Raw genomic sequence first — 12,142 nt, forward strand, 5'->3', positions numbered from 1 at the left:
CTCACAGTCAAATAAATGTGGTTCAGCAACAGCGCCATGTTCTTCTTCCTCCTGGCCTGCACTGCAACAGAACGTGGAGTTGCAGCAGGAAGGGATTATGCCATGCGTCCTCAGACCTGGTCCTGCGTGCTTGAGGGGCTGGAGAAGCCGATAAGGAAGCATCCAACTCCAAGCCACTAGTCCAGGAGGTAAAAAAACAGCATTCCTCCCAGGCAGTGGCGTAACAATAGACCCTGCAAGCACTCGCAGGGGGGCCCAGAAGCCACAGAGGGCCCCATGGGGAAAAGTTTGAGAGACTGACAACTAAGGGCATGGATAAAAAATGCTTTCTGTTCTCTGTACCATTGTTATATTGACTGCATGTGTCTATGACACAGATAAGGAATCATACGCAATTTGGAATTTGTACACTGTCCCTGCTCTCTAGGGTTCATAAAAATATCTGTCTCAGGCGACAGCACAGTTCTGATGACTTCATTTAAAACACTACAAACAAAGGAGTCACCGGTTGAAAAAAGTTGTAGACTGGCCCTTATTCAGCAATCCCTCAGAAGAGATTCCTAGATTGTTATCACACACAGGCTAGTGACCTTATGGTGTTCGAATACAGACATAGTGGTGTTCGATTACGGACACAGTGGAGTGGGTAAGATTGATGTCTGACTGTCGATGCCTCATTGAGAGTTTGTTGTCTCATACTGAGTCCAAGATCCTATAATAACGGTATCAATCAGTGGCATTCTGAATGTTTTGTCAACGTTACAGTGAATACTATATCTTATGTTCAGCATGTCATTGCTGTGCATGGGGAAAACACATTTCAAGTGTGTACTAGCCAATTGAATAACATTATTCCTCAAGCAAGGGGGAGGGGGCCCCATCCAAAGTTTTGCAGGGGGGGCCAGGGATGTCTGGTTATGCCCCTGTTCCCAGGTCCTAGTGCCTGCTTCTGCATGAAACAGCATACAGTCTGCACCCAATGGTGGACAGCGGGCCTTAGAGTTGCAGGCCCCTTCTCAGGCTCCGCCTCCTCCGAGCCCCCATGTGCCTGCATCCCTTTCAGGCTCTGTAGTTACGCCACTGCGTAGTGTAATGCTAGGTACACACACTACATTTTTCTGGCAGATTTACCTGCCAGGATCGATTATTTCCAACATGTACGATCTGAAATTCGATTTTTCCGATCGATTTTCTGATTGATTTTCGTTCACTTCAACAGAAATCGATTGGAAAACTGAAATTCAGATCAGACATGTTAGAAATAATCAATCTGGCAGGTAAATCTGCCAGAAAATTGTATGGTGTGTACCTAGCATAATATCCAGACTGTCCATTTATGTATAACAATGACTCATCACTCTTATCCAATGTTCCAGCCCAGCAATGATTACTAATCAGGCAAAAAGGTTTCTAACAATAGGTTTCTAATATGCAAATCTTCCCTGACTAAAGAAGAAAATAATGCCTAATACACACAATGAGATTTTCTGGCAGATTTCTTGCCAAACAACACAGAAGCCAGATTTGGGATAAATAACACAGATGTGATCCTATACTAAGGACTAAAAATTAACTTTTAATAATACATATTAAAATGAACCTTGTCTGCTATAGTTTCAAGACTGATACAGCAACATGAGGGGCTATATAAAGACCTGGTAAGTGTGAGAAAACTATCTCAGTATTGATGTGAGGATCCGCTGGGCTGCCTGCGCAGGCAGGCAGCCTTTTGACCACTGTTCAGGTCTGCATTCTGCAGGTCTCTGGAAGAGAGACCTTTTGTCAGTTGTGCAGCTTGCTGCTGAGGAATTTGCATACGTTTGTCATGCAGATTGCCTAGCCACATCCCTTGTGGGCTTGCTCTATAAAGAGCTATGTTTCCCACAGTAAGTTGCTGGTCATAAGAGTCAGTTCCTGTGTAACACTCGCCTGGAGTGTCAGCCTTGCTCATTGTTTGAAGATTAGCCTAGAGTAATTCCTGGAACTGCACTAGGCAGTTTCCCTAGTGCAGTTAGGATTGCATATCTGTTTTGTTTGTCTGTTGCGATTGTCCTGTCCCAGCGGTGGTCGACAGGAAATCGTTCTGTGTGTCTGGGTGCTAACCGGAACAGCGGTTGTTACTGGTAGCCCCTTCTGATCTGTCTGCCTGGATCGCACTCGCCTTGCGCTAGTGCTGTGGATCCTATCTCTCGTTTATTCCTGCTTTCGTGTATCTGTCTTGTCTGCTACGAACGCTTGCTGGAGGCTCGGTGAGGTAACCGTTAAGCAAGCGCTCGCGTCCTCTGTTTCATGTTTGTCTGTCCGTGGTTAGTTAGGCATGCTTGTCTCTGTTGTGCTTATCATGCGGGGACCGCGCATAAATGCGTGCACTGTTGCGAATGAGTGCGGTGTTCGCGTTTAGCTAGCATTTGTTATTTTCCTTATCTCCTCATTGTATGATTTACTGTGCCTTTGCTACTCTTGTGCTCTGCCTTGCTGTAGCCTTGTGTCACCTCTGGCAATCGCCTCTCTCGCGATTGCGTTCCTGCTTTCCATCTGCTGTTGTGTATGCACCATCGTGGGTTGGTGACTAGTTTGGTGCACACACATACAATCTGTCGCTTTGCTCTCTCTCCTTCAGGGCTATCTTGCCCTGCATTTCGTCCCTTTGTGAAATTCCTGTCTGGCGTGTGTGGCAGGGCAGAGGAGCTGTTCGACAGGAATTTCCCTCTTCAGGTGCATTGCACCTTTTGCTGGGTTCCCGCAAATTACACGCTTGTGGAGGATTTCCGCAGTGTCAGCGCACGTCCTGTGCTCTGACCACGGAGAGAATTTCATAATCGTTACAATTGCCCTCTCAATGTGGCTGAAAAGAAACACAATGTGGGGCTGTGGTAAAGTATATGAGGATAAACCCTCAGCAGCCTCCTAACATTGCCACTGAATACATTAATACACAACCCCTACCAAATAACCCGACATGTTTCACTTTCTTAAGGCCTGGTTCACATTAGCGATCGCTGTCCGGATTCACCTGATTGGATACGGACCGTATACTGTACAAACGGAACGTACTTTCCGCATAGCAATGCAAAGTCTATGCGGACGTTCACATGCGTCCGTTCCATACAGAACGGAGCCAAATCGGATCCGGACTCCGGACACTTTTCCAACATGCGCTATTTTTCGGGTCCGGATCATCTGGCCCACGCACCCGGACCGGAGCCTGACTGCACCATCCGGAAATAGAAACCAATGGGAAACAGAAAGCACAGAACACACTGGCTATAAAAACCTGACGTTCTACCCCACTTTCTATGCGTTTTCTAGCGGCCATTTTGGATGGGGACACATGGGCCAAGCATTTCTGGAGTGGAACAGCAGTGACTATCGTGCTGGAGCTGTTTGACAGTATGTCGGAGGTGGAGGTGAGGCCTAAACAGCGGAGGACCTGATTCTACAGGTGCACCTTCTGCTGACCTCCCAGACCCCAACAATTATATAGTTTTATTTATAACTTTTACCAAACGGATCCGGATCGCAGCCGTATACATACCTGATGCAACCAGATCGGATCTGGATCGGAACCGTACGGTTCCGATCCGGTCCGGATCCGGTCCGTTTGGCACAGAAACAAGTGTGAACGAAGCCTAAGGGAAGCTTTTTCAAGGGAAATAGTAAAAGTGCAAAGTGCTAATCATAGTAATAAGGTGCATAAATACATTCAGAAAAACATTAAAATCAGTGCATAGTATAGCATTATGGCTATATAGTAGCAGCCATGAAAGCATGACCTTCCTGCAGTCCTTTTATACTTCAAATGAAGGCTGCTGGGAGGAAGCAGGACACACCCTGACAATGGGAAAATATAGCAACATTAGTATCTGCAGCCTGCTGATAGCAGAAAAAAAAATTGATAATACTGAATCACCCTGCCTAATTTAATACAAATATATTAGAAGATGATAATCCAACCAGGCAACATAACTGGAAGCACTTATAATAAAAAGACATGCTGAATACTGCAGGGTCGCAAATACTCATTTCCCATTGATACCAACTGCATCATGTGATCACTATTCACTTTAGCCAATATGCTGCCTTGTTACAGACCAGACCATCTTTCTGACCAATCGGATGCATTAAAAACGGTCACATATACTCAATGCCGCGTTATCATAGACGGTAATGAGCTCAGTGATGCGACTCTGTGGTCGCATACATGCGTGCTAGAGATGCGTATCACAGAGGGGCGGAAGTGAGTGTAACCGTAAACAAACACGCCCACCAACATTATCCTAGTATAGACTCCAGGGTTACCTAGCAACAACCTAGCAATGAGGGATTTACGTATACTCCTTTTTTGTAACAGGGTATGCAAAAACATTTTTCAGTCCTCCTCCATAAGCTGACATGTCCCACAAAATACGTTGTCCCCTGTGGTGTCTAATAAACCTTTTTTAAGCCTCCAGTTTGAGGTAAGACTGTTTCTTAGTCATTGTACGACCAACATGTATATCACATATACATTTTGTGGTGCCTCCTCCTCCCTCCCGTAAGGGCCTGTACACACTGCTGTGCTTGCGCTGCGCCTTTAAAATCGCATGCAATTTTAAAATCGCAAGCCTTCATGAGATTAGAAAAAGCGCATCGCACCAGTGTGTACAGGTCTTCACAATTTTCATGATTTCAAAAGACCTTGCGATTGAAAAACGCATGCGATTTTAAAAGTGCAGCGAAAGCGCAGCAGTGTGTACAGTCCATCCCCTACTCCAGGGGCAACCCCTTATGATATTGCATCCAGTGGTCCTTGGTTTGTTTTTTTTGTTTTTAGAGTGCGACTCACCAGACTTCACAGTACACGCACATTATATACACCACACACACAGCACACACACACAGAATATACACATACACACAGTATACACACTATACACGCACACACACCACACACAACATACACACTATACACAGTACACACACACAGTACACACGCACACTACACACACGCACACTACACACACACACACACACACACACACACACACAGCAAACAGTAGACATACACTATACACACACACACTATGCTGCTACTATCAGGGGAGGACTGGGACCTTTTGGCCTGGGGGAAACAGACTTGAGGCCCGTTATCATGGCAGCCTCAGCCCAAATTATCAAGTCGCATTTGCAAATTGCTAGTGATTGCTATTGTGATTTTGTCGTGCACTAGCCCAGAGAGAGGAGGAGTGGAGTGAGACTGAGAATAGCAGGAGATGGAGCAGAGAGCTAATCTGTATTGCAGTCCCACATTACACAAAGACTAGTTGCCGGTAATAGGACTGCTGTCCCCAGTCTCTCACACAAGTCAGAAAGCAGCCCTCCTGGAGTTTACGGACTGTCAAAACTTTTCAACCTGTTTAACACCTTATCTGTGCATGCAGTCATAACAATGGGGAGAGACCAGACAGATTTTTTTCCCATGGACCCTCCAGACGAGCTCTGCATCATGCTCTAGATTGTAAACTCGCAAGGGCAGGGACCTCCTCCTAGTGTTTCTCATACTGCTGTAATTTTAACATGTGCACATGTACCAACTACATATCAACTATGTATGTATTTGTATTTTTAATTCTATTCAATGTCATGACTGTACAGTGTCTTGTATTTCTTATGTATATTTGTTCCCCATTATTTGCTTGCACTATGTACAATGCTACGGAAGATGTTGGTGCTATATAAATAAAAAATAATAATAAAATAATAATGCTGTGTATATTTACTAGCTTGCCTGCCCTCTAATTGCACTTTTATCAGCTAGCCTAGTGTTTGACATTGCCTTACAACAACAAACCTGAATACACCAGGCACCAGATCAGCCCTAAATCACTGAATAAAAAGCGGGCTGAGGGGCAGTCCATGCCTGGCTTCTACACTCAGGCTCTACATCCACGCAGTTACCAGTAGCAGAGAGAGAAGAACTGAATGAATCAGTGAATCAGTTAATTAACCTCCCTGGCATTTTGATTATGTGCAGCCGCACGGCTGCGCATGGTTTTTTAAACCTAATTTTTTTTACTCATGTAGCTAGCCTAGCGGTGACCTCCGGCGTCTCTGGACGAGCTCAGCTCGTCCAGAACGCTAGGGAGGTAAGGAGTGAAGATTCAGGACTCAGGAGCTGATGCTGTACTCGGAGCCTTCTCTTACTGACTCATTACTGTGGTTCTTTGAATCATTGAGCTGAAGAAACTGAATTAATCAGTCAGTGAATCAGTTATGAGTCGAGTCAGGAGCTGCTGTTAGCTGCTGCTGTAGTGTAAACTGATACCTGAGTGAGCCGAGAGGCATTTCTTCTCTCACTACTCAGTGCAGCAGCGCTCCTGCCTCCTCCTGCCGCTCTAGGCAAGAATTTATACCTGCCTGGTAGGTGAGACGCCTGTGCACATGTGAATAGTACTACCTAGTTGTTTTATCTGGAGGCATTATCCTACTTAAAGCGGATCTGAGATGAAAAACTAATGACAAGTAACTTTTCTATATATCTTATCTAAAGTGTAGATAGTTTACACAGCAAATCTAGCTGTAAACAGCTTCAACAGTTTATGATTATTTATTCCTGTGATACAATGAGAGCGGCCATGTTCTGTTTATCACATTACACACAGGGAAGCTGATTCGTATCTCCAGCCCTCAGCCTATGAAAACTTCTCTCCCCTCTCCTCCTCCCCTCTGCCTCTGAAATCTCTGGCTAGTAACCTTCTCCTCCTGCCCAGACTGAGCTCCCATAAGCCCTTGCTACTAAGGCTCAGAGTGCCAAGGCACTCTGGACAAGCTGTGGGTGAGGCTTGTTTAGTTTATAGGGAATTAGAGTATTAAAACAAAAATAAAAAAAGTATTTGGCTTGAGGAATGCCCTATAAACTATATGAAAGGAACACAATTATGCAATGACTAAACGTTTATCTCGGATGCACTTTAATTCTGTTATTTGGAAGCAAGTTACTAATTAATTCTCTTATCTGGAGGCAAGTAACTACTTAATTCTTGTATTGGGTGAGGACTAGACACTTAGTGGAAATTAGATTCTTGTGTCTGGGGAACCAAGCTGCTTAATCCTGGTATCTGGGGACCTCAGATTTATTGCTCTGCCTGGGCCTGTGTATGCTCTTGATTCAGCTCTGAGAACAAGTATTATTACCAGTGCTGTATATAAATGGAATTGTGACTAAGAACTAACTATGTACTCTTACATATACCATGCGGTTTACAGCATGGTACTAAAGCATTACATTGCCACACAAAACAAATGCAGGTGTAAAATAAGCCTTGTTTCCTTTCTCTTATGAAACTAACACCTTTATTTCCTACATTTCAGAGCCCTTCCCTGTAACCAATCTACAGACCATGAATGTGAATTCAACGGCTGTATCTCTAAACTGGACAAGGGTGGCTGAATATCAGAACACGTATGCCTATAGAGTGCTGACGTCTGTGACATCATCATCCACTCTGCAGAATACTGCTATGGTAGCCAACGAATCAGCTACAATAAAGAACCTGACAGCAGGGGAGACGTATACATTCACTGTATATACAGTAGATGCTGATGGTGTGACTATATCCGACCCGCAGTCACTAACTACCTGCACAGGTGAGTATCAATGCCCTCCTGTCCCAATCTCTTTGCTGCCCTCCTGTCCTCCTGTCTCTGCTACCCTCCTGTCCTCATGTATCTGCTGCCCTCCTGTACTCATCTCTCTGCTACCCTCCTGTCCTCATGTATCTGCTGCCCTCCTGTACTCATCTCTCTGCTGTCCTCCTGTTCATGCCTCTCTGCTTCCCTCCTGTCCTCATCTCTCTACTGCCATCCTGTCGTCAACTATCTGCTGCCTTCCTGTCCTCATGTCTCTGCTCTGCCCTCCTGTCCTCATGTATCTGCTGCCCTCCTGTACTCATCTCTCTGCTACCCTCCTGTCCTCATGTATCTGCTGCCCTCCTGTACTCATGTATCTGCTGTCCTCCTGTTCATGCCTCTCTGCTTCCCTCCTGTCCTCATCTCTCTACTGCCATCCTGTCGTCAACTATCTGCTGCCTTCCTGTCCTCATGTCTCTGCTCTGCCCTCCTGTCCTCATCTCTCTGCTGCCCTCCTGTTTTCATCTCTGCTGCACTCCTTTCCTCATCTCTCTGCAGCCCTCCTGTCCTTGTGTCTCTGCCACCCTCCTGTCGTCATCTCTCTACTGCCCTTCTGCTTTTATCTCTCTGCTGCCCTTCTGTCCTCATGTCTCTGCTGCGACACTGCTCTCTTGTCCTCGTCTCTCTGCTGCCCTCCTGTCCTTATGTATCTGCTGCCCTCCTGTCCATGTCTCTCTGCTGCCCTCCTGTCCTCCTGTCTCTGCTGCCCTCCTGTCCTCCTGTCTCTGCTGCCCTCCTGTCCTCCTGTCTCTGCTGCCCTCCTGTCCTCATCTCTCTGCTGCCCTCCTGTCCTCATCTCTCTGCTGCCCTCTTGTCCTCCGGAGATAAAAATCACACCATACTTGCCTCTGGCATGTCAACAAGGCCAAGCAACTCAATTATACATGAAAACATAAGAACTGGGGAGCAGGAAAATGAAACGGCAGCAAGTGTTCCAGACTGATGAAATAAAGTATTTAGCTGTAGCAGAAGGCAGTTTGTTTGCTAAAAGGCAGGAGAGTAGTACAATTAATGAGTGTCTGCATTCAACTGTGAAGCATGGTGGAGGATACTTGTAAGTCTGGGGCTGCATTTTTGTAAATGGTTTTTTCAACACTCTGAAATACAAGATATTTCATAATTCATCATGCAGTAGCATCAGTCTGACTGAACCCAAATCTGCAGCAGGACAATGACCCAAAACATACTGTATATCCTAAATCATTAAGAACTATCTTTAACAAAAGAAGAACAAGAGTCCTGGAAGTGATGGTATGGTCTACACAGAGCCCTTATTGGGGTAACTATTGTGGAAGCACTTCCTGCGGGGCTCAAGTTCCTCCCCCTTCCATCCTCCAGTACAAGCCCCCCCCCCTCCTTTAAAGCAGAGGTTGTGGCCAAACTCATTAAGAGTTGAGGAAGTCACCGTAACAGCAATATTATAGAATGAGGAGGTGGTCATAGAGGCCACACTTGTTATAAAACCCTGGCAGGTAAGCCCTCAGGCCAAGTCATCATGGTAAAGGTTAAATGGGTGTGAAAACAGGAGGGGAGGGACAGGGGCATAATTTGTCATTACTACCATATCCACATAGTCATTTGGCTGGGTTGTTATCAGGTGGTCAGAATACACTCCCTTTCAAGTGCAGGGCTGTGGAGTCGGTACAAAAATCATCCGACTCCTCAGTTTATGAAACCTCTGACTCCAACTCTGACTCCAGTTACCCAAAATGGCTCCAACTCCTTAGTCTTATACTTACTAGGGTGATGTATTTGGTACAAAAATCATGCGACTCCAACTCCTGATTCCGACTCCTCAGTTTATAAAACCACTGACTCCAACTCCAACTCCAGGTACCCAAAATTGCTCCGACTCCCACTCCTCGACTCCGACTCCAACTCTGACTCCACAGCCCTGTCCAGGTGTCCAATATAATCAGAACAGCTCTGGCCAGCAGTTGATTTTCCCATGTTATTCTGGGCAGACCATGGATCGGCGCAACCATGAGAGTTGCTGCTCTTGGGCGCCATCCAATGCATGGAAAGTCCTATCTGGCAATGTGTGCCAAATCCATTACTGCTTAATTTACATTTAAAAGGAAATGTAAAAATTCAAAAGCCGTAAGTTTCCCATTGATTAGCAGAAGAGCAGAAGTCTGTCATCACCTGTGCTTGATGTCTTCTCCCTGTACACTTCTTCTATAACGCCTGTCTTTACCATTGTATAATATCTTGGTCTGAAGCCTCTGATCTCCTTGTTGATGTTTTTGTAGTTCCCGGACAAGCAGTCAGCATCAGAGCGACCAGTAACCAATCAGTGAATTCTCTGGCGGTGACCTGGGCAGCCCCGGCAGGAAAGACCTCTTATTATCTCATCAGTCTAACAGGAAATGCAACCAGCCTCGTACAAAATACTTCCACTACCCAAACTACCTTCTCAGGATTACTCCCAGGAAGGGAATATAATGTCAGCGTTCAGACAGTGAGTGGGAGCTGCAGTCAGGCAGCGCCCCTGGTGACTGATGCCACGTGTGAGTATGGGACAGGTCTATTAATATAGAGTGTGGTCACTATTCCAGTTTTTTTTTAAAAGCAAAACTCAGCTTAAGGGGACGTCTGGAGCAAGCCTTAGTGCACATAAAGTACATTCTGGCCAGGCTAATCCATCACACAACTCTGACAACCCCCCCTCCCCCAAGCAAATTTGAGCGCTGAGACACACACACACACACACACACACACACACACACACACACACACAGTAGATATACACTATACACACACACTATGCTGCTACCAGGGAAGGACTGGGACCTTTTGGCCTGGGGGGAAACAGACTTGAGGCCTGTTATCATGGCAGCCTCAGCCCAAATTATCAAGTCGCATTTGCAAATTGCTAGCGATTGCTATTGCGATTTTGTCGTGCACTAGCCCAAAGAGAGGAGGAGTGGAGTGAGACTGAGAATAGCAGGAGATGGAGCAGAGAGCTAATCTGTATTGCAGTCCCACATTACACAAAGACTAGTTGCCGGTAATAGGACTGCTGTCCCCAGTCTCTCACACAAGTCAGAAAGCAGCCCTTCTGGAGTTTAGGGACTGTCAAAACTTTTCGACCTGTTTAACACCTTATCTGTGCATGCAGTCATTATAACAATGAGGAGAGACCAGACAGGTTTTTTTCCCACGGACCCTCCAGACGAGCTCTGCATCATGCTCTAGATTGTAAGCTCGCAAGGGCAGGGACCTCCTCCTAGTGTTTCTCATACTGCTGTAATTTTAACATATGTACATGTACCACCTACACATCAACTATGTATGTATTTGTATTTTTAATTCTATTCAATGTCATGACTGTACAGTGTCTTGTATTTATGTATATTTGTATACACACACACACACCAGCAGGGATGAAGATGGAGCTGCATGCCAGTACATGTGAGTTGTAATCTTTGCAAAAATCATGCAAGCGCTCCAGGGAGGCGTCGGTGAGACCTGGTGGGTTCCAACAGCCCAAACAGTGACTCTTCATATGGATATCACCAGACTATTCATATCAAACCAGATTAACTATACTTTTTGCAGTCAGAAAAGGAAAAGTTCTATACAGTCAGCAAAAGCAAGGGCTCAGATCATCAGCTTCGTATTGCAAAATTCAAATTTCAATGTAAGTATGTAAGCAAAGACAGCAAAGATACTAGACCATACAGGTATTACCTGCCTCCTCTAGACCTCCTCTATTCTGCTAGAGTGAAAACCAAGGCCACCAAAATCTCCCAGGACAGAGATTCGTCATGCTCGCTAAATTCCATACTGGTGCACAACATCCAACATCAGCCTGGCCAGTCACACCTCTCCAAATGCTTTCCCTCTAGCATGTATCACTTCCGTGAGCGCAGCCTAAAGGGGATTGGCTGATGGCTCCTTGCATTCTACACAGCCGGCGCACTACACAAGCTCCAATGTCATGGTAACTGGACGGAGAAACCGTCACGCCACCATCTACCTGGAAGTTGCCTAAAAGGCGAATCTCCACAAGAGGAATTAGCGTTACAAGTAAAGCCTAAAAGTGGCAAACAAGATTTAGGGCTGGTGGTTGGCTGGATGGTGTAATGGTTAAGGGCTCTTCCTCTGACACAGGAGACCAGGGTTCGAATCTCGGCTCTGCCTGTTCAGTAAGCCAGCACTAATTCAGTAGGAGACCTTTGGCAAGTCTCCCTTACACTGCTACTGCCAATAGAGCGCGCCCTAGTGGCTGCTGCTCTGCTCTGGCGCTTTGAGTCCGCAAGGAGAAAAGCGCAATATAAATGTTATTTGTCTTGTCTTGGACGACTAGACACAAAGACAGATTATTTAATTTAAAGCCATTGTTATGACTACAATAAACAACCTCAAAAGGAGAAAAAAAAAGGAGAAAATAAGTTTAAGTTGTGTCATAAAAGCCAAAAATGATAGGGACATAACAGAAGTGGAAGAGATGAAGAGAAGATGGCAAGAA

At 45.6% G+C, this 12,142-nt stretch overlaps 1 protein-coding gene across 1 annotated transcript in view; it reads left to right on the forward strand.

The window, feature by feature from the left end:
- LOC137538235 (uncharacterized) overlaps nt 1-12,142 on the forward strand; it is a 197,426-nt gene that overhangs the window by 151,880 nt on the left and 33,404 nt on the right. Inside the window, exons 24-25 of the mRNA XM_068260284.1 lie at nt 7,351-7,626; nt 9,921-10,178. Of these exons, the coding sequence (XP_068116385.1) occupies nt 7,351-7,626; nt 9,921-10,178 (534 nt within the window). The remainder of the gene's footprint in view (nt 1-7,350; nt 7,627-9,920; nt 10,179-12,142) is intronic.

The sequence above is a fragment of the Hyperolius riggenbachi genome, chromosome 11, assembly GCF_040937935.1.
Source record: "Hyperolius riggenbachi isolate aHypRig1 chromosome 11, aHypRig1.pri, whole genome shotgun sequence".
NCBI lineage: Eukaryota > Metazoa > Chordata > Amphibia > Anura > Hyperoliidae > Hyperolius > Hyperolius riggenbachi.